General features: G+C 39.6%; 1 protein-coding gene across 1 annotated transcript; it reads right to left on the bottom strand.

Moving 5' to 3' along the window:
* Positions 1–8,310: 8,310 nt before the first annotated feature.
* On the bottom strand, positions 8,311–23,343 carry LOC133994467 (pterin-4-alpha-carbinolamine dehydratase 2-like). The gene is made up of 4 exons (XM_062433722.1): positions 23,209–23,343; positions 22,200–22,331; positions 10,281–10,361; positions 8,311–8,616 (listed from the first exon to the last, which is right to left on the bottom strand). The coding sequence occupies exons 1-4, from the start codon at positions 23,320–23,322 to the stop codon at positions 8,521–8,523; spliced, it is 423 nt and encodes a 140-aa protein (XP_062289706.1). The 5' UTR covers positions 23,323–23,343; the 3' UTR covers positions 8,311–8,520.
* Positions 23,344–23,711: the final 368 nt, after the last annotated feature.

The raw sequence follows: 23,711 nt of genomic DNA, 5'->3' as shown, positions 1-23,711 counted from the left end.
TTAAAGGGCCTGAGAGAAGTTGAACGTGTGGGATAAATAATTAACAATATTAATCCCGTAACAGTGGTAGCTGTATATACATGTTTATTTATTTGTTTTATACAAATGTTTGTTTTGCTATCTTGGTTTGTGTGTGTGTGTGTGTGTGTGTGTGTGTGTGTGTGTGTGTGTGTGTGTGTGTGTGTGTGTGTGTGTGTGTGTGTGTGTGTGTGTGTGTGTGTGTGTGTGTGTTCGTGCTTATACAACACAGGAGGACTCATCAATCCAATCTGCAGTTCTTAGCAGCCATGGAAGTTAATGCTACACAAAGCAAGAAATGAATGAGCAGTTGTGCCAGTAACTCAACCATGCATGTCTGTTATCTACTGGATGATCATTAGCTGAAGCACAGCTAACACACTTGCAATTTTCTTAACTTTGTTTCTCACCTGTTTTCTGGTTCTCAGGCAAAATGATCTGCCTAGGATCTGCTAACTATTTATACTTCCTGGTTATACCATGTTTGAAGAAATAGGAGGGGGGTCAGGCTTTTGATGAAGCTGGTGGTTACATACATGTTTGGCACTAATTTCTTCTGTCAACAAATCCAATTAAAAGGCCAAAACCAACAATGAACTGAGTCTAGTAACAGTTTGTTATTAAAACATATCAGTATCATTCAAAGCTTTTAAAAACACATCAATGTGCCACACCATTGCTCTGGGTGACATGTAAAAACTAAGTGTTTAAAAAGTGAGCAGCTGCATAGATGAGAGTCTGAAAGCTCACAGGAACAATCCATATGACTCATTGTGTTCCTCCCCCAAAAATAGTCCTTGAACAAGACACTGACACTGTACTTAAAATCTGTCTGAATAGGAACATCAGCCAAATGTCTCAAATTGCTAAATGGTGGCTTATTTTACTTCCTTCCTCCAATATTTCATTGCACTTCCAACATTAACAATGTAATACATCCATTTTCAGCGTGCACCAGAAGTTAATGTGTTATTTTTATGAATGTATCTTAATTAAATTACCACAAGGCCAACCTGATGAATGCAATACTCCTGGATATGACAAGCCAACATTTATGCTGTGCTGCTTAGAGATGCAATTTGATTAATAGAGCAAAGGTTTGATTACAAAATATTGGATCACATGCAGCCAAAAGAACATTTGGCCAATAACTGCATGCTGTTGCAAGCCCAAGTACAACAGCATCAATTACTATAATTATATGTGTCCTAAGAAAATGATTCAATTACCGCCAAGACTCCATCTCTGTACCGCAGTAATTCTGACAAAGCTGACACATGACAGTCATTTTGGGATTAGTGACCATGCTGAGTTGAGCTGCAGTGATTTCACAGCCCAGTCTTTTGTGTCATGTGCTTAAAACACACCAAAAAGAGCTGTGGGTGGCTGAGTAAAGAATGAGGTCTACTGTATGAGGGAAGATACTGTTTTTTTTTTTTTAAAGACTTCGTTGGTGTGCACAGATACCTCCAGGGGCAGACATAAAAAACTAAAATGAGTTGTTATTTTAGTTTAACAATTTATGCTGAGCTGTTATTGCTGTTGCTCTCTCTGAACCATAAACTGCTATTTCACACTTTCACCAGGAATTCTGGGAAATGTAGGAAATCACCACATGAAGCAGATTGGGCATGGCAGAAACCTCACTTTAGTTATGTTGAAACTGTTACCATAACCTTTTAAGCTCTATATTGTCTAAGATATAATTGTGTGCTGTAGCATTTAGAAAAGTCGCACACCAAAAGCAGACAAAAGTATGTGGACATATACTACATTTTGTATGTATTTGTGTTATATTCCTATTGCAATATATACCAACACACAATTTTTATTTATAGCTCCTATGTGATTTTTTTGTATGTTCACACAGTAAAAGAGTTATGCAACACCTGCACAGTATCACATTTAATACGATTGGCAATGTCAGCCAGTCCACCACTTTGGTCCAGACTGGAATATCTCAGCAACAACTGAGATTTTGTACAGACATTCATGGCCCCCAGAGGATAAAGACTCTCACTTTTGTCATCCCCTGACATTTCCTGTAGGGCCATTGTTGATCGTGAAGAAGGCCGGAGAGCCGAAACGTCATCGTCTGAATAAAGTGCACACATGGAGACAGAGTGTGCAACACCTTTTTCCTGTTCTTGACAGCGATTCCCATTCCCATGACATTTGTTCCCCACAAGATGATTTGAAAAAACTTTGATTATCCCCAAACTTTTCAACTAGACCAAATACTTGCAAAACTAAAGACATTCCCATCGTTTACATATTAAAATGAGCTCCTTGTTAAAAAAAAAAAAAAAATAACCCCAAATAGTCTCCATTTGATTAGACAGCAGTTGCTTTCCAGTGAAAATCATGTAACTTTTGGGATTTCAAAATTTTACTAAAGAATGAAACATTTCTTTATTGGCTGAGCAAATTCCTCCTACTTCTCATGTTACATATACCATTATTAAAAACACTAGACTCCCAAGTACAATATAATCAGCTTTAATTAGCTCATGAAAAGTTAGCAGTTTGAAGACACATGGTTTTCACAAGACAGCATCAATTGTAATGCATGTCTGTATTAGGGAGTTTCTCTGTTACTGATACTTTTCTTCACTCTGGTATAAATGTGACATCCATTACAGATATCCTTCACGGGAAAATGTGTTTTTAACAGAAACAACTTGTCTTTTAAATGGAAAAGGACAGCATGAAATTGCCATTCATCAGCAAAAAAGAAAAAAAAAAAGAATCTGCAAAACAGACAATATGTTTCTGTTCACAGTTCACACAGATGAAAACAACCCATGATCGTCCAGTAGTTACTGCGGCACCACATGGGAAATGTACAAGAGGGGTGCATTTGATCAAACAACAAATGCCGTACAAATGTCTCTACAAATGTTAAGCTCCTGGTTGCTTTTTGGCATCAAGCACATACTGTGATTATTATCAGCGTCGGGTCTGCAGCGAATCCCACAACAGACGAGCCCACATGCTAAACGCTGGCCTGTGCACTCCCCTGGAGACTACAAAAGTAAACTTAAGTCAAGATTGACTTTCTGTGACCTTGTTATCTTTATTTGGCAGTATCAGATTGCAGCTACCGGTCCCCCACGCCATCCACACATGGCCAGGGAGTGAAACTTGGATTCACACACTAGTGGAAAAATATGGACTGCTGTCACGCACAGCAGGAAAAAAACCCCCAGAGAGCCTCTCTCCTGCTCGCAGTTTATTCTCTCACTCACTGATGAAACCTCCACTCCATCTCTCTCCTTCCTCTTCACTCGCTCTCAGGGGCACTAGACATTAATGCTGGGGAGAATTATTATTTTTCCATCTCAAGCTCTACACAAAAAAGGACAAAAAAAACATCCCCCACCTGGCTTCTCCCACTCATCTATTCTCAACTATTCCTTTCCACTCTTCTCTCTCCGTTTGTCATTTACTCCCCTCCACCCCTACAATCTCTTAACCCCCACCCCACTCTCTCTGCTTCTTTCTTCCTCATTCCTTCCCGTCTGTCTCCCTCTTGTTCTGGTGTGTGTGTGTGTGTGTGTGTGTGTGTAGGCAGGACTGCTGGCGGTGCAGAATTAGTAGGTGAAACTGAAAACGGATTAAGGAGCCAGAATCCAGGGAGTTCACTAATGGGAGGGCTGGCTTGGCTGCCTGCTGCGTCTGGCCATCAGCTGAGGCCAATTATCTAAAGGGGCCACATCTGGCATGGCCTGGTCTGGCCTGGCACGGCCTTGTACAAATGGCTTTCTGGTCACTCAGAGAGTCCCCCTCCTCAGAGAGTCACACGGTGGAATAGCAGAGAGGCTTGCAGTGCTGAAATTAGTCAATTGATAAGTTGATAATTTAATCAACAAAAAGTTTGATAGCCTAATTATTAAAGGAACACTGCCAAACATGCAGGTTCAAGCATCTAAAATATGAGGATTTGCTGTTTTCCTCTGTAAATTAAAAATTATGATGGACATTTTTTAATCTTTTGTGACAGTTTATTAAAAACAGATTTATCAGTAATGAAAATAATCAGTTTGCATATGTAGAGGCTTAAAATAAAAGGTCATAAGTTGAAATGAGCGAGGCACTGGAGCATGTAGCTCTCACTCATTAGTTAAAGCTGCATTTAGTGACTTTATGAAAACAGTATAGAGTATTGACTGTATTTCATCATTTCTTAGACCCTGAAGATTCAATTATTGGCTCAAATAAAAGTCTTGAGAAATGCATCACAAAACATAATTTCTTATAATTATAAGGTGGAGGGGAGTGGAGGGGGTTTAAACATTTTTAATGTGTGTACTCTGAAGCCCCTTCATCCGAGACAAATTCCCTCAAGAGCGATAAAGATTTGGATTTATTCATAACTGCACTAACCTGGCTTTACTTCAGAGCATGTTTTCACATTTTGCTGGGTTTCAGGTTTTGTTCAGCACAGACATCCAGCTAACAGTCCTGCTTCCCGAGACAGGCCCATGGTTTTGAGAATGGACAGCCCTCCATCCACAGGAAGCAATGGATACAAACATGAGAGTGAAATCCAAACGCTCTGCTTAGCAGCGCTGACTGAGAGCTCTCTGACAGAAAACTGGACAACATGATGTTATATCTTTTGGCTGCATCATCCCTTTTGCTTCTTTTTAGCATAAATGATCACAAATGAGTTGAGTTGGACATGAATTTCCTTACTGACATGACCTTTTTAAATACTGAAATCATAACACAATTTAACAAAATTGGCAAGTTAACATTCCATACAAGAAATTCTTGTCTGTCTACAAGCTGAGCCATTATCATTAATAATCTGTATTTTACAGTTAAAGCTTTTACTTTAGCTTTTAAGTTTCTACAGCCTGGAGCAACATAAGACAGCAGAAAATGTCAGCAAGGATCTCAGAGTAACAGGTATAAATACAGTGCCATGAAATGAAGCTCCTGGCACAAGTTCAAGCATGAAGACACTCACCTGCCTTTGCCAGCACACTTGACTCGTAAGTCTTCTGTGCTATAAAAGTGTCCCTCTGTCATGGTGAGTTTTCCTGCTCCGCCTATCACAACCTTTCTCCAGCATCTACAGTCCTCAGAATCTCAAGAGCCCTGATGTGTGAATGTGTATCCAAATAAAGGGGCTAACACTAAACCTCCTGTGCTAAATGAATTCATAGTGCATGCCATTGTCTCCAGTCTTTACCAGTTTAAATATATTGCTTACATGTAGTTGTGAAAAGTAAGTAAGTACAGAAGTAAGTACATTTATTCAAGTACTGTACTGTACTACACTACACTGCTACATTGATTTGACAGCTATAGTTACTAGCTACTTTTCAAAATACTTCTGAGGTTTAAAAAAAAAAAAAAAAGATAATAAAAAGTGTTTCACTCAAGAGTTATGACCCCTTACAATAAGCAGCATCTTTTTGTTTATGAGTTGTTAGCATTTCCACCAAAGCACAATTTCTGTTCTAATCCCCTCAAATGGTTTCATTTAAATAACATTTTGTTTTCCAACATTAAAGGACCAGTGTGTAGGATTTAGTAGTATCTAGCTGTGAGGTTGCTGATTGTAATCAGCTGAATACTTCTCATCCTCCCCTTCCAAGTATGTAGGAAAACTACAGTGGTCACAAAAACCATGAAAGGCCCTCTCTAGAGCCATTGTTTGGTTTGTCCACTTCAGATGTTACTGTAGAAACATGGCGGTGCAACATGGTGGGCTCTGTGGAAGCTCCCTGTGTTGATATAAAGTGCTCATTCTAAGCTAACGATTCTTTAAAAAAAAAAATAATAATAAAAAAATATATATATATTTATTTATTTATTTAGTACATTTTGCTGATAATACTTACACTTAAGTTGGATTTTACTTGCTAGATTTGTGTTTTTTACATTATTATACTGGCTTTTATTCAACTTAAGGATTTGACTTCCACTTCTTACATGATTACACACAACCAATAAATATTAAAGAAGAAGCTGCTTCAGATTTACTTTACAAGGTAGCTGGATTTGCAAGATCCCATTAGATTCAACCACTGGTGATTCAGACCAATCATGGTCACGAATCCAGCTGCATCACAAGGTAAGACAGTGATAGACGGAGATCAGATGGTTCATCCAATTGCCTGCCAAAGTAGTTTTTGAAAGCGCTTGCCCTTTTCCAAACAGTTTCCAAGGATAACTTCTCAGATGGTTCTGTGTAACAAACCATCTGGTGTGTTAGGTTAACTTCAGATGCAGGTATTGTCATACTGGTGTCCACCTCAGACAGTGCAAATGAGATACACAGTGCAGTACAAACAGAGGCAAGTTGGTTTCATTAAAAGACTTTTGGGAGAATTGTCTGGTATTGTTTCCAGGCTTCTTCCTGTACAAAAAGCAGCTTGAGGGGTGGCTGCATGGGTCAGTGTTGTGCGAGTAATACACAACAGATGCAATGGTTGTCTAATGTTGGTCAGAACCTGCCTATAGAGATGAATGAATAGTGGGTTAAGTGCTCACAAATCATGTATGGAATATGATATATATCTAACTTTGGCCATGTGCTTTATCCTCACCAACGTGTGTGTGGGCCTGGATGGCCTTCACTGTGCAAAGGCAAAACAAAGTGAAGATTTGACAAATTATCTAATCTAATGTAAATGCAGCCCCTGTGGAGCCCGTAAGATTCAAGTTACCATGTTAGCCAAAGCCTGGAAGAGGATAAAATACAGGAATGGGAAAACTGAATTTAACATCCAACGGCAACATTACTACAGAGTTCATGGTTTTGAACAGAGCTGTGATTCAACACAGTCATCCAAAAGAACACACACATACAGTATTATGGCCGAGCTTTTCAACAGGACCAACCCAAATAAGAGGTCACTTAAGAAGCATGAATAACTTCAAATCAAGTGAAACATTGACAGTAACAACACAGAACAAATTCATCCAGCCCAGTCATTCTGTGATGCTTTACACCAAATTTAAATTCATCGGCTCTTATGAGTGTAGATTTTTCTCACCGATATCCACATCTGACACCTGTTTTGATTTGTTTGGTTTGGACAAATAGTAGAAATCTGCTCCAACTCATGTGGAAAGAATGGGATGCTCTTTTCTCCTGCAACTACACTTGTAGTGGGTTGTTTGGTGTGGTTTGTGATCCTAACAAACATTTTTGAAAATTACAAATGTATTTAATTTTGAAATTTTCACAATGCATTGTTCAGTTCGGTGTAGATTTTTTCTCTCTCTTTCTGGCCTCCACCAAACAATTACCAATGACAATGGGCAATTTGCAGCAATGTTGATGACCCTGATTGGGGTGGAGACACCTCTCATCTCTCATCACCCCCAAATGAACTGCCATGCCATCTCACCACCATTTCAACACTGTGAATGAATTAGAAAAGTCACTGTTAGGGCGCCCTCAGCTATGCCACTCAATCCTGTAAAAGGTTAAGGGGCAGAGTGTCTATAACCCCGCCTATCTAATGTTTACAGGATATATTTAAGGACAATGTGATGCTAACAGGACACTAATTCTTTGATGATGTGCCCCCACAAAGGCTCTATTGCCTGTGGAGTTCCTGGGAAGAAGAATCAGCCCTAACATCTAAAGGACTGCAACTTACTTTCTGTTTATTCCCAACACACACTGTTATAGATAAATTAAGATCCAGTAGTGCTCGAGGTAATGCAAGGAAAATCTTTGGCCTTTTGTGAAAATGCAGTTATTCGTTTTCTGAGAGATCAATACCAATGTGCCGGGCAATTTCTCGGATAAATCCAGGCTAAAAACTCAAGAGGACAGAGAAATGCTTTTCAGCATACACTGGAAGCATGAACAGTCCTACTGATTTGGCTTTTATTACACTCTTTTCTCTTAGCTGATCTTCTCCTGATGGCGATCCAGTCAGGAAAACACAGCAGCCCTATCTGACTCATCCCTTACCAAATCGTAAATCAGATAAATCCCCCTTCCTACTGACTTTGACCCCTTCCTCATTTTGCTCCTCTCTCCAGCGCCAAAAGGAGAACATGTGGTCTGGTGGAGGACTGACAGGGAAAAGTATTCTCCGGATCCTTGCTGGACAGAGTACAGCAGAGCAATTACACTCTATTCTAATTCCATGTGTGAAAACCACAGTGACACACACAATGAAATTAAATCTGCCAGAATCAGTTAGTAAAAGAATTCTGAATATAAACCACAGAGCAAGATTTTCTACAAAGCCTTTGAAAGTCCATCTAAAGTCAGTGCAGGGGCAAAGTCATTGTAAATCAATTACAGACAATACATAACTTAACAAAATCAATATTTTATTCTCATAGACAGCTTATACAAAATATGCTGTTAAATGACAAAAATAAAATATCTTTTAGAGATTTGACTTATATAGAGACTCAAATGCAAATGCATTTTGTTGTGAAAAATGTGTGACTGAAAGTAAGGAAAGAATGAAAAAAAAAAGGAGAGGAATCAAACTTTTTGATTGAAGACGAAAAACATTACATGGAAAGTGAAATTTTGTCGATAAACTTGGCCATTTTGATGTCCCGTTTTGACAGTCCTCCACAGTCATGAGTAGTCAATGTAATCTGGACCTGAGGGGACAAACACATTGTTTGCTATCACAAAATATAATTTCCAGTAAGGTATGTCCTTGATCAAATGTAAGAGGTGCAGGTTTGTTAGTAGCCATTCTTGCTGCCGTTCAAGCAACTACCGTGCATTTAGAAAGACTGAGGTAGGAGGAGATCTCCAATTGTCTGGTATCATGAAACTACTGTTGGACAAAAAAGAGCAAGATTCAAACTTTTTGGAGCTCCTTTTCAAAGATAGTGGGGTTGACACAAACAGTTTTTGTAGTGTTCCTTTAAGTGTTGCACCTTAACCTGTTACAACCCTGAAATAATAATATGTTTATGTATTACAATGATGAAGGATGTCTGTTATTCCTTTGACAGCAGATGCTTTTATGCATACTTGAAGAATCAGAAGTTGACATTGCTATGTGATGATGAGGGAAATGCTGTGTTATTGTTGAAAGCTAACTTTTATATTGGCCTTTTAGTCATGGTCCCCTGCTTCATTTGCTTTAAAGATGTTAATAAGTGTATTTTTAAACTGAGCACCTAGCTAGGCCCTCTGTTTTCCCCTGTTTTCAGTCCTTCTGCTAAGCTAGGATAGCCACATCCTGACTCCAGCTCTGTACTTAACGCACAGACTTGAGATTTATATCGTTTTTCTGATCTAACTCTTGGAAAGAGAGCAAATAATCATACTTCCCAAAATATCTAACTACTACTTTAAGCCTTTATCTAGAAAGAGTGACATTTATTGTCCAGTTATTTGGCTGTAATGGTGATAAAGTGGATGTCCAACTCCGCCTCCAGCAGGCTGCACTTAGGATTTGAGTGGAAGTTTTGGGCTCCACCTTTGAGATTTGCCTAAACCAATGAGGTTACTCCCTGGAGAGCAGTTAAAATGTTAATAAACTCTGATTTTAATATTGACAGCCAAGAAAACAGAACAAAACATGATTGAATATTAATAGAATATTAGCAGGAGCTCAGTGTACAGCATCTATTTTGTTGAGGCTGAACCTCAGTCAGTGTGGGATTTATGTGTAAGTGTCTGGTGGAAAGTGCTGAGGGGGCCCAGAGACCTGTAGCACCATTCTACAGCCACTTTAATAAAGAGTGGATTAGGAGCAGCATTCCTCTCAGAGCAGCCCAGTCCACCACACAGTAACTCAGTGGCTACAGCCTAATGCTGAGAGATTTTCAGGGACTGGGTTTGTCATATCAACCACTACTTTATTTCTGAGGCAGAGTGAGAGAGTGTGTGTGAGTGTTGGGGTTGTGGGTGCTACGTGGAGGGGAGGAAGAGATATTTGCAGAGCTTTTCACAAGAAAAACGATGGGATTACAGTGTGAAGCTACTGCGTTTTTTTTGTCACTCTGACTAACGGAGTGTGTTTCAGACCTTTGAGCGGAGAGCTCTCCAGAATCAGCGAGGATTGTTTGACATGAAAAAATCTGACTTTATCCATTGTTGATTGATCTCGGTGTGTCTGTAATTTGTTATAAACCAACCGTAGCATTGCAAACATGGCAGTAAGTCAAACACGTAGTCGTGATAACACAGTTTGATTATACTAGGCGTGAATTCTGTAATTGATACTAAGCAAATGCAGTACTGAAAGTGACTTTTCGATCACTATTACAAAGTGTGATTTGGGCCATGATGTAGAGAAAGCTATTACCTTATTATAAACATTGAACCATTCTGGGTGATGGTTCATCTTCTCTGCCTGCAGCGCCACCCGTGACATGAAGCCAAATGCCTGTTTGAAGGAGAAACAATCAACAATCAATCAATTCAGGAAGTGGATTTATCTTCTAAAATACTGCAAAATTATGACCAAAAAAGGCTATTATGTGATTATGTTGTTTAGTCTAGTCTACTAATGTTTATATAAATGGGGTGGCCAAAATATTAGAAACATCTCTCAGTATAATGTAATACAATTAAATGGCACCATAAACTACAGCCCCCAAAATCATAAAGCCATTAGAAAAATCATCACATTGAATTAACAGCTCTTTATTGTAACCCTAATAAAAGGTAGCACTTACTGTAAGGCTGTTGTATTAGACTGCATTAGTTTAATGTACAGTGGATGGACCTCATTATCTTGCAACTGAGTGTTTACACATATACAGACGTTACACACATCAGAGGTCTTAAACTACAGCTCCAGAACGCCAGAGCAGACAAACAAGACTAGTTCATAAGGCATCCCACATGATTAAGATTTATTGTTATATTCAGCATACACATTTATTTATTTATTTTTCATTTCTCTAGTTTTTGGCTGCAAAACTAAAGCAAAATTGACTATTTTAAAGCAGCAACAATTATTCAATCAATTGATTAGTTGCTTGAACGAAAATGAATTGTAAAACTATTTTGATTACCACATTTTAAGCATAGCTATGCACCAAAAAACTGCTGGTTTTAACTTTTCAAATGTGATGATTTAATTCTTTACTTTGTCATTCATGACAGAAAACTGAATATTTTGGAGGTTAGGGCTCTTATATCTCTTTCTTTACTTTCCACTGTTTTCTGACATTTTACAGAATACAATTAATTAATTAATTGGCAGTATAATAATGAGTATTGAAAATAATCATTAGTTGCAACACTAGTTGCAATTCTTTCTAGGTTTAGAAAATCCATTTCTAAACCTAGAAAGAAAGGTTGTGCTGAAGCACAGTCAACAGGTTATATAGTGTATTAATTTAGCTGCAAAGGGAAAGCTGTTGTGCTCCAAGTATACAAAGTACTATTTAAAGTACTGATCAGGCAGTATGCTGGACAGGAGAGAAGAGGGAAAGATGAGTTGCTCAGGTGTTTAGATTATGTAGGTTTTGAAATTTAGTGTCCCAGCAGCCCCTGCAACCTGGCAAGTGGCTGTGAGGTAACATATGGTAAAAATGCACTTCATAAAAAAGTAGCTTACAATAAACACATTGTTATTAAGTGAAACTATTAAATTAAAACATTTAATTTGATATGACAACAAATGTGTTCAAGAAATTCTGGATCTTACAAAATTAAAATATGCATTCATAATAAATTCCACAAGATCCAAAAATGTGTTACTTGTTGTGGTACTTATTCAACTTTAGCTAATAAGGTCTAAATCAATCAATTAAAAAAACAAGGATGATGAAAAGTAAAATATGTAGCGGCAGACACACACAGCAGAAGGAGCAATGCTGCCATCTGAGGCACAGAGAAGCACACGTCAGCATCTCTGTGTATGTAGAAAACCCTCATGAAGGCATATGTGCATACCTCCACATTCAATAGGAACCAATGCATGGACACACTCAAAAACATACACACTCTTCATATTTCGGGTTTGGCATGTGGCTCTCTCCAATCACAGGCCATCCAGGGAGTGATTATGGTTATTCTAATTATCTACAAAGAGGAGAGTGAAATCCCTCGTCATGTCCACTGTGAAAAGAGGGGGGTAAAAAATCAGGTAGACTTATTTCAGAGCAATTTCCCACTGCAATCTCAATTAAGCCCCTAAATACTTCCTCCCTGCCTAATTAAATCAACTGAAACACCATTGTTTACTGGCCATGGCGGCGGCCCTGTCCACCACCTGACATGACGAAACAGAATTACTCTCGCAGAGGAAATTGCGTTTAGCCTTTTTAGTGCATTGTAACCAATTTCTGAGACGTCCTGTTCGGTACCCGTGCAGCACGGCGCATGTAACACGATCGGCAGCTTGATCAAATTGGTTATCAAGAAAACCGTCTCCTGATCAATTTAAGTAATTGGCATATTCCTGCAACTTGACCCCACTGGCACCAATTTGGAGTCCGAGGCGGTCTGCGTTTTCTCACTTCTTATTGGCTCTAATGGTGATGGTTAAGCAGCCTGTCATGTCAGGTGTTGTTCAAACATGTCCTCTCTCTTTCTCTCTTTCTCTCTCCCTCTCTCTCTCTCTCTCAGGCTAATCTGCTGCTGGGGAACATTGATTGACAGGTAAAAGGATTCTGTGTGGGTTCCTGCACATTGTCCCATTTCAAAACACCATATTCTTTTAGAAACCCACTTCCCAGTCTGGACTTTGTTATGGAACAAAAACTCACCCTTTGGCATTTTAAGACACTCTTGATCTTGTCCATACTTGGGCTATACATCTTTACATTTTTTTTTTTTTTTTTGTAAATTAAAATTCTTGCTCAAAACGTTACTGTTGAATCTCTGGTGTAAACAGCTATATTACTTGTGTCTATGTGAAAAAACAATATTATTAACAGATTTTAGCTTATCACAGACACACAGTGCATATCTTGGTCCCAATTCGATGCCTTTGAAAATGAATCAGTCAGGCTCTACTTAATGCCCATTCCTTTTTTTTATAGCTCGATTTGAGGACTTTGTCAGGGGTCCAAATGTTGAAAAAGGCAGTGCTACGCGACTGTAAGAAAATAGGGCTGCACATGTGAATCACTTAATTCCCACTAGAGACTGAACGTTTTTAGCATCCGGGCCTTGATCAGCAAGTGTGACTCATGGGTATATTTCCTTTATTAATACAGGGAGGATCCCTTTACGAATTACATGCTTGCCAACTGGGTCACACCACTCCAAAGTAACATTATCACAGTTACACAGTTGTGAATTCACCAACATTACGATGGCCCTGCAACTGCAAACATCTGCAGTTGCATCTGTGTGATAAGCTTCCACTGATATCCAAACTTGGCAGAAAACGTCTGAATCTGGACCAACAATTGGTCACTTCAATTCAGTTTTAATTCAAGAAGTATATTTTTCTTCCAAAGCCAACCATCGTGAGATTAAGAACAAATGCTGCATTAGCATCCAAATAAGTGTGTTTTTTATTTGCCTTTTGAATCAGTTGAATAGACAACTGAACCAACTCCCACCAGAGCTTATATTCATTACCCAAACTTCAAAGTGTGGAGCAACAACGCGGGCCGCGCTGCTTTTATCAAGCGAAGTGTCACACTTCCCGAAAAATAACGTCCCAATTCAGACCTCATTGATGTGCAAACGAACCACAGAGCTAAATGCAATTTGGAGAAGAGTGGAATGTGAAACAGAAGATGACATTCAGCCTGTGTGCAACATGAACCCTGAGAAAAGGCTTCATGTCTCAGGAAGACAAAATGAGGAGAGCAAAAGGCAAGAAAAGCAGTAATCTCCCACTACAAATAAATTGGAGTTGAATGTCCAAAAAACCTGAAATCCTGAAAAGACCTGAAAATTCATGCCCTACATCGACCTTCTCTCACAGGTGGTGGTCCCTCAGGGGCAGTAAGGAGAGTAGCAGGACACAATACTGGCGAAGTGCTGGTGCTACGCCTGTCTATCATCCATAGGTCATCTCAACGCCCTCCACTTGGGCCAAACAAGAAAATAAAACCAACCCTCAACTCCCAGCTGAGGTCTTATGTCAACAGAGGTCAAGGACTCTCCCTCTCAAAGTGCTTTGTTTATCCCGTTTGTATTGTACGGGCCACACTCCTCGAGCCAACAGGTCAGCAAGCTAGTCGGCTATCCATCCTTCCAGCCAGCCAGCCAGCCAGCCAGCCAGCCACTCTCTCCAACTGGCCCAACAAGCTGTAGCTGTCAGAGTCAGATAATTTGACATGACATTATGCAGGCCCCCATCTCAAATAATCAGAAACACCCGACAGCAGACCCCCACTATGCCCCTTTCCTCTCGCACCCGCTTTTGAGGAGCCATTTTGGTGCTATTACAACATGATTGTCATACAACACTGGATGAGACAATTTGACGTCGGGGCAGAGTGGTGTTCTCTCTCTCATTGCGGCCGAGGGCTGGAATACAGGACTCAGTTTCAAACACATGTGTCTGTTATTTACAGATCGGTTTTCCACCGCCGCACAGTCCAGGGGCTTAGAAACGCCTGCTTTGCCTTGCCAGGACTAAGTGCATGCAGATTGCGCCTACTCTTGCTAGCCTCTGACAGAAAAACACATGCACACTGATGCATGTACGAATGCACACATGCAAACCCTTTCAGCATACACACAAGTATGTGCCGACACACATGAAGACAAGCATTCTTGTTCTGTAGCCGCTCTCCTCCATTACACACCACCATGACTACCCGATGATTACCCTGCGAGCCCCATCATCACCCACATCAGCGTCAGCCTCCTGGAAAACCGTCGCTCCTCAGCAGTGAAAGGCAAGAACGCTGTGAATTGAACAGTGGTGGTGGCGGTGATGATGATGATGATGATGACCACACCTCTTATGTCTCATTTCTCTTCTTTCCCAAAAAGCTCCTCAGAAGCTTCCAGCTGGCTGGACAAGGCTGCCCGCTAAGTTGACATGTAACTTAAAGCAAAATATATAATAATTATGAAGCGAGCTGCCAAGCGCTGAAGTCCTTTCATGTAGAAGAGAGAACTCTGCTGTGCATGTGTAACTTCAGTGGTATTAATCTTCTCAAATTAACGTTCTTTAAGTTGTGAAACACATAGAGGAGCTTCAATTTGATACTCTGACAAAGGCAATGCACGCTGCCATGCTGTGAATACTCATTAAGTGAGTGATATCCTGTGTAACAAATGTTCATGCATGTCAGCTCCTATTTATGTAAAGAGTGTCATGTAATGCTCAAGCATTGCGTTAAGGCCAACTTATGCAAACCCCTCATTAACTGCAGTGTTACCAGCAAGGGCTTAAAAAGACATTGGGCTCGTCAAAAGACAGCAGACGTCAGGGCCATCTTAGCTTACCCAAGGACTGATAGCCAGATTATCTAACCACCTCCGCTTGGGTGCCACACCTCACGGCTCGCCTCCAGCCATTTTCACAGGATGGGATGAATGCAGTATGCCTCGAGTTCCCAGGGAAAGTTCCATTTTAGAGACGGAGGTGGGAACTGAACACCACTGAGCCGATTACTGGCCTCTCGCGCTGAATAAGGGATATGGCATGAGCTCTTATGTAGGGTGAGTATGTATACATGTGTGCATTCATACTGGGTTTAAATAATGACTTTTTAAGGCTGATAGATAGAAATTTATGACATTTTTTACTGATATTGCCAAAGATAGCTCTTGAGCATTTAGAATAATTTGAACATTGTCATGCCATGAAATTACAAGGTTTCAGAAAAGTGTTTGAAACTGTTTATTTACGACACCAAACTATCCATTTGTTGATGGTTCCCAGCTCTTTGAAATCAAGATAAATGACTACCACACCCATTCCAAACTTGAGAAACTATACATACAACATACAAAAACTTTCAACTGAATAATTATTATCATTTCCACTACTTACACACATATATATATATATATATTATACAGTCATGTTGTAGGAACTCAGCTCCCTTATGCAGACAAATAGCAAGTCCCCTTAACATTCAATCATTCATTTAAGGGTGAAGACTTGATTTAAAGTTAAAATAAATTAGGGTTATGTTAGGGTTGGGTTAGGGTTAGGCATGTGGTGGTTATGGTTAAGGTTTCCAGGAAATGAATGTAAGTCAATGTAATGTCCTCTGAAGTGATGAAGACACAACACAACTGTGTGTGTGTGTGTGTGTGTGTGTGTGTGTGTGTGTGTGTGTGTGTGTGTGTGTGTGTGTGTGTGTGTGTGTGTGTGTGTGTGTGTGTGTGTGTGTGTGTGTGTGTGTGTGTCAGGAGGGGGATGGCTCAGAGTTTGGTTTACCCAAGGGCTCAGTTTTAGTTGTAGGACAACTTATTCAACACAAGCAGAGCAAGGCCCATAACGAGAGGCAGAGGCTTGAGGGAGATTTGGTGGAGAGGGAGCCCCTGACTGAATATAAAAAGGGGGATCAAGCCTCCGAGAACGTAGCGGAGGGAGCAGAGGGAGCTGTCTGAATACAGCGCTGCTCTCCTCAGAAATCACAGCAGCTTTCCCCGTCTCAAAATTGGAGCCTAAGTCCACAGGGAGTGTGGACAAACCAACTTTTTCCGGTGATTCTTGTCTGCATTGAACCGCAACTTTGGCGTGTTGTTTGTTTCATAAATGTAATATTCTTTTTTGTTTTTGTCACATTATTTTGAGCAAATGTGATACATAAATGTTGTGAGTGGGGGGGGGGGGGGGGGGTTTCAGCAAACATTTGGACATTGAATAGCTTTCTATTATGACCTCAGAAATGTTTTTGAAGAAGCTTTATGGAGTTTTTACTACCTCTTGGCATCAGTCTGTGACATGCTTGCTCATTTTGAGATTTAATGTGGCCACCTTACACACCTCACGGTCTATTAAATATTTAAAGGTCTGGTTGGTGATCCGTCCAAACTGAATTTCAACAATTCAACAGCCCAGTGAGCAGACACCACAGACTGAATGAATACATTTAAAGAGTATAAGAATACTGTGTGTAATATTGTTCAGTACAGGAATATATCAAACCATGAATGCTAATTTGCAAGGAAATTCTGTTTAATGTTATTTTTGGTGCATGAAGCCAACATTTCAGAATTACATTAGCAGAAACAGTCAAAAATTTCAACTTTTCAACTAATTGAAACATTTACACTCACCTTCACTACATACTGCTAAATTAATTGGGTAAACTCAAAAGTATCTTTATAATTGGTTGATTAAATTGATTCCTCATTGAGTCTATAAAATGTCCAAAAATAATGAAACACCTTCTTAATTTCCAATAATCCAAGGTGATAATCTAAAAATATTCACTTTACTATGATATAAAAGTTGTTGTTGACTTAATGTTTTGTTGAACTACCACAGTGAACATGAACAAAGTAGCTGATGAGACCGCTTTGGTTGGCCCCGTGGATGGGAAATTTTGTTACAAAAAACGAACGGATGGAAGTGTCGATAAGAGCATGGTTGTGTGCAAGCTATGCAACAAGGAATTTGCATATCACTGCAGCACATCGAGCCTCAAGTATCACCTCAATGCAAAACATATAGCAGCTAGCGTGGACGCTAGTGTGGTAGCTAGCTAATTTCTGAAATGTACTATATTTCTAAATATGCTATTGCTACACTTAATGGCAAAAATTGCACTGGTCTGTTGGACTTGAACAAAAATAAACAATATTTTTGTTGCTTAAGCTTATGTATTCAGTCATTATTCAATGGTATACTAAAAATCCATGCGAAAAAAATTACTTCTCACTGTTCTCAGGTCAAATATTTATATGCGGTTAAAATGCGATTAATTAATTACAAAGCCTCTAATTAATTAGATTAATTTTTTTTAAATCGAGTCCCGGCCCTAAAATAAATCAATCTTGCACTTTTCACAGAGATTTACCTGGTTAAAAATGTCCTTCCTTCATTAAAGGAAACACTCAAGATAATAATCAGCTATTTTTCCATCTCGGATGTAGCCTTTGAGGGATTTTTCTCCCATCGCTGTATGACGACTGAATATTTGTGGTGAGCTTTGGAATGCCATCGTTGTCAACCTCATGTAACACAACGCAACAGTTGAGCATGCACAGCTCACCTCTTATACGATCTGCATCTTAAGGCTACCCATTTCAGTTGTGTCACATGAATGTTTCCACTTCATCCACTGAAATGTAAAGCAGATGGTCATCTGTAAACATGCATAACATAAAGCTAGATGCGTAAACAATATCAGAGACTGTAACTTAAAAACATGCACAATTCCAACCAAAATGTACAGTATTAAACACACAGACAAACACACACACACAGACACACACACAGACAGATGTTTCCACATATGATTGCAGGGATTCTCACTGACCAAAGCAACTCCAGAACGAGGATTTCACCTCTCAAACCCGATTAGATACTACCAGACTTGACGAGGAAAAAAAACTCAGTTAGTTCTAAGACTACTGCCACTAACAGTGCTCTGTGTACCCACATGCCGCAGATAAATTACTGAGGCTGTTACAACAGCATCATAACACTTTCCACTTGCTGTAATCAAAGAAAAATAAACTCAAAAAAAAGAAAGAAAAAAAAATAGTCCAGCTGTCTTCTTTTGTTCATTTGCAGCTCTGGTCTTCATATATTCAGTTGTACTTTAACAGACTGCCACTGTGGATATACAGTCTTGAATGCAGCTCTGCCGCCCCCTAGAGACCACAAGAGGAAGTGTTTCAACTCACAGAGAAGGGATTTGTTATTCTCATTATAAACTCTAGGGGATCTGCTTTCCTCAAGCCCATCACTCGGAGATAAGTGGCGAATGGAAATCAGCCAGCATGTCGCTCCTCATCTCCATTCCCCGCTGGTAAAAGCCCTTTAAGAACAGCCATGAAAAATGAGCTAGAGAATTTGTGAAAATGCATCAGAGCATTGGGGGGTGGCTGGAGACAGAATAAAAAGAGAAAAATGAAAGACAGAGAGACATATAGAAAGAGTTGCCAACATGTAAAATTGGAACAACATGAGCTCATTCCCCAGTATGGGGCACAAACTGGGAATGAGAGACAGACACTGACAGACAGACAGACAGACAGAGATGGGAAAGGGGAAGGGAGGGTGGCAACAACTGAGAGAAAAAAACCGAAAGTAAAGCCCATCTACCAGAAGGAATGATGGGGTTGTTAGTGGTTTGTGAACCAGATGAAACATTTTAACCAATTTGATTGTTTGTGAAAGAAATCATTCTGATCGAAACCCCAATTGCTGCCAACTGGCGGCCTGGCTTGCCTCAGGGTAATGCAGCCTGACATGTTGGGGTAAGAGGAGAGGCTTTAGAGCCGGGGGGAGCAGATGGGGGAGGTCAGCACTCACCCCCCAACTTCAAAAGTGGGGAAGTGTAAAAACAGACTATTTTAGGGGCTAAAACAACTAATGACAGGATTAGAGGAAGTCCGTTAAGTGGCCTTGAGATGTTGCAGTTTACCTTGTGCAATACAAGGCGAAGTAGCTTTGGCAAAAAAAAACATCTAAACTTGTTTTTCTGTGTTTCTTTTACCACCAGAAGAGCTAGAACCACTATGAACTGCCAGAAGCTCATTGAAAGCTGCAAATCACTGTCTTCTGATACCATCCGACTTTATCCTGAAGTGATAAACCCCACCCGTCTGGCACAACAAGGGCGTCAAATTAAACACTTTGTGGAATTTGTGGTACTACTTGAGGCAGGCCGATGTAGTCAGGAAAATCCTTTTAACAACAAACACATACTACATATGCATATATATATACATATATATCTATGGGAACACATCTGCAATAATACATTCTCAAGGTTCACTTACTAGCTTTTCCCAGAGCTTTCAGTTGTGTCCCATGGCTAGAAAGTGGTCATATACTGAGGGGAGATCAAAACCCCTGTCTCTGACCAAGTGTACATGACACCTTGTTATCTCAGGACGACACCTGAGCAAGTTCCATTTGCTGATGAAGGCCATGGAATTAAATGAAAAGTTCCAGATAAAACTAGTGAGTGAACCTTAGGTTTAGATATTTTATTGTGTTTTCTCATTTTTGTATTCATTTATTTATATTTTCACATTACGATGCATTTTGGAACAAGTTCAAAATGCCTTGTCACAAACTGTTTCCAAAGTTTTGACCAAAATGTGTCTTTAAAATCAAGTATCAAAAACTATCAAGTACTGAAATTTTTTTTACGGTGATGGAGGTATTAGGGTTCACTTCCTATATGTTTGGCAGCACCTAGAAGGACTTGACGTCCTCCTAATCAGTTTCTTTATATTTGTCATCAATCCATCTTTAATTTTGTTTTTTCATTCTGCATTTCTGTAATTTTCCTTATCCAAACTGAGGGTCTAAGAATTGAAAGTTGTTTTGCTTTACAGATTGTAAACTTGACCTGACTTTATTTTAGTTCAGATGATATTTTATTTGAGCAAAGTTGTTGTTCAGCTTCTGGTTAAAACACTGACGCAGTGACAAGTCAGGTACGTTTTGTAAAATGGGAAAAAGTAATGATTTGTACTAAAAAATGAGTTATTCAGCTGAATGAAAAAATACTGAGATTATTTTCTTGTTGAAACAATCAAAAGCATAACGTGTAAAATAGATAATATCTGATCAATACATGGACACAAACAATAAATGTGTTGTATAAGCTTTCATATTGTAATGTCCCTATTTAGTTTTCTGTGTAAATCATGTTTTTTATTCTTTTGTGGTTTTTATGAATATTATTGTATATGTTATGCCTTAAATACCTGTTTTATACCTACCATTTGTTTTTCTTTAAAACATGAAAGTCAACTGCTGTAATTGTTATTTATATGTGGAATTAATCTACTTCATGTAATCCCATATAGGATAGGCAACTTTGGTTGTTGTTGTTGAAACAGTCATTCGTTCATCGTAAAAATATTTATATTCACCAGGAAAAGGGATTATAATAGCCATACTCATTTGATTATTCACATGCTTTAAATAAGCATGACTTTGCATTTTTCAAAAAATTACATTTATGTTTCATAATAACATAAAGCTTCACAAGCAGTAACATAATTTACTGCTTTCAGTATCCTTACTCTCCACAATTTTTCCCGTGCGGTGCATTGTAATGCTCTGTCTGATCACACAGACAATGTATGACTGATGCCACCTCTCAAAAACAACAACCTCTCACTCATCATCATCGTGCTTTCCTTTGCAGGTAGAAACAAAAAAACAAACCAGGAGCCAAATGAAACCACAGAAAACAGAGGAGGAACCTGCCCCCTGCTACACCTGCAACCAATCAGCGCATGAACACAGATGAATTTATGTGTTTCCGACGGTTAGAGAGCCGGCTGTGTGTTTGGCGGTCTGCGTCCTGATCCCCATCAAACCTCCAGCCAACGTTCAACAGCCCCCTGAAGACCACAGCAGAACGCAGAGGCAGACAGATTTACATCGTTAAAAAAAATCGGATTGCAAAATCTACTGGCCGTCTGGAATAAAAAAAAACAACACAGACTAAAACTGCCGTGAAAATATAATGAAAAAACAACAAACTCACTCTCACCAGCTGGACAGTGATGGCTTACAGGACTAATACAATTATTTTGTCCCATACTGTCATTTCAGTCGTTAGTTACAAGAAATTCAAGATTCAAGAGGTTTTATTGTCACGTGTGAAGCAACACAGCAGATGGAAAAATTGAAGGCAGTTAACTAGTTCCAATTAGAGTATATAATAAAATGAGAGAAATAAAATGATATATTGTGTAGATGGGAGAGAGTCTGTGTGTTTGGTGGAGGTGAATGAGTGTGTACGAGAGGAAGGAAGAGAGAGACTGTGTGTGTGTGTGTGTGTGTGTGTGTGTGTGTGTGTGTGTGTGTGTGTGTGTGTGTGTGTGTGTGTGTGTGTGTGTGTGTGTATGTATGTGTGTGTGTGTGTGTGTGTGTGTGTGTGTGTGTGCGCGTGCGTGTTCACAAAGTCTGATGGCTTGTGGATAGAGGCTGTCTCTGAGTCATAATAATTGTTTTATTTACTCTGTGAACTGTGTACTGTTCTTCTAGGCTAATTTGAAAGATTAAGTTTCCATGGTTACTTAAACATAAGTCTGAACCCAAAAATAACCTAAATAAATACCAAAAAATGGCTTTGAGAAAAGGTCTTTAACTCAAAGGTCTAACATGATCAGGAGTCCATTAATAGAAATATACACAAACCTGATTAAAGGTTTTAAAGTGAAGCTCTTTGAAGATGGCATCTCGGTCCTCCACCTCCATCCAGCCTGCGGCCCTCAGCTCCGTCACCTGCTGGTCTCGGTCTGCAGGGGAGAGCCAGTGGGAGTCTGGCGACTGGACACACACACACACACACACACACACACACACACATTTTGCACACAAGTATTTACACTGTGAGTTTTCCTATTAAATATGAACAGACTAGTCAAATATATAACTTTTTTTTTAACCCATGGTCACTTTAATCTAAACTTGCTGATCCAGCCTTCTCAGTTGGAAATGTGTTTTCACAGCATTTATACAAGGTACCTTCAAGTATTAGCAGTTACCTGAGTGCTAAGACTGATGGGGCCGCCAGGTGGCAGCATAACACCAATATTGAGTACTGACGCTGCTCTAATTAGGCAGCATAACACCAATTTTGAGTATTGACGCTGCTCTAATTAGAAACCAATCAGGCAATGTCTACACAGAAATTAATGTTATATTAATGTTGCTGTAATATTCATATGTGGCGTGTATACAATCTATAAATAAGAGCTTGAAGTCAAAATCAATAGCTTTTAAAAACATTGCAGACTGGCGGATCATGAGGAGGGAAAACGGGCAAAGTCAAGTTAATATTTATGTATGAATGCAGCCCAGTGAGTTGTGATTATCCACGACGATTTGAAGAGTGGCTCCGGAGCAAGTCAGAGAAAGCAACAAATTCTGCTCATTAAGTGTGCAAGTTAATAATTTTGCATGCAAACATTTAATTCATAGTTTTTCTACTGGAATTTGGCGCGCGTTTTCTTCCATGTCAGGCACAACAGCGGAGGTCCCACACAACTACCGATACCTGCAGCTCCACATGCAGTACCACAATGTTCGGCTTGTCTCATGAGATTACACGCACACCAACATGACAATAGCTTGGTGTGCAATATATAAATAAACTGCTTTTAGATGCTAATGCTAAAACACCGACTGTCAATGCGACACTCACCATTTTAGAGGCGCTGCTCCTGGAGAGAGGAGGCAGGAACAGACTGCCCAGCTTGAGCAGGCGGCTGCAGGGCCATGAGCTGCTCGGCCTCAGGCTAAACATTAACCCAGACATAGGCTGTCCTCCTCCTCTTCACCAACTCTACTGAGTGTCCTGCTCTCACGCTTGTCCTGTCAGTTTACCGAGGCTGTTCAGTTTATTGCCTGATTAAAATATCTGGTTTTACCGAAATAACATAGTGATATAGTGAATAAAACAACCTGCAGACTACAACATGAATTATTGAATTATAATATATGTCAGTATAAAATGTGTATAAACGAGTAAGTTGGAGGTGACTTTACTCTTAGCGGCATCCTTTGCTTGATGTTATCCACCTCATACCTTCCAGAGCTAGTTTTTTTGTACTATACTTAAAAATTATGGCTAAAAGTGAATATCTAATGGGCACATCTAATCGGCACAGATGAAAATGCACCAACCCCGCCCCCAAAAAAAACCCA

The sequence above is a fragment of the Scomber scombrus genome, chromosome 14 (assembly GCF_963691925.1).
Source record: "Scomber scombrus chromosome 14, fScoSco1.1, whole genome shotgun sequence".
Classification (NCBI taxonomy): Eukaryota; Metazoa; Chordata; class Actinopteri; order Scombriformes; family Scombridae; genus Scomber; species Scomber scombrus.
The sequence above is the reverse complement of the archived record's forward strand: the minus strand, read 5'-3'. Positions and strand labels throughout refer to the sequence as shown.

Coding starts and splice junctions, on each gene's coding strand:
- LOC133994467 (XM_062433722.1), bottom strand. CDS start 23,322: ATGTCTGGGTTAATGTTTAGCCTGAGGCCGAGCAGCTCATGGCCCTGC. Junction 22,332..23,208: donor GGAGCAGCGCCTCTAAAATG/GTGAGTGTCGCA, acceptor GTGTGTGTCCAG/TCGCCAGACTCCCACTGGCT. Junction 10,362..22,199: donor ACTTTAAAACCTTTAATCAG/GTTTGTGTATAT, acceptor TCCTTCAAACAG/GCATTTGGCTTCATGTCACG.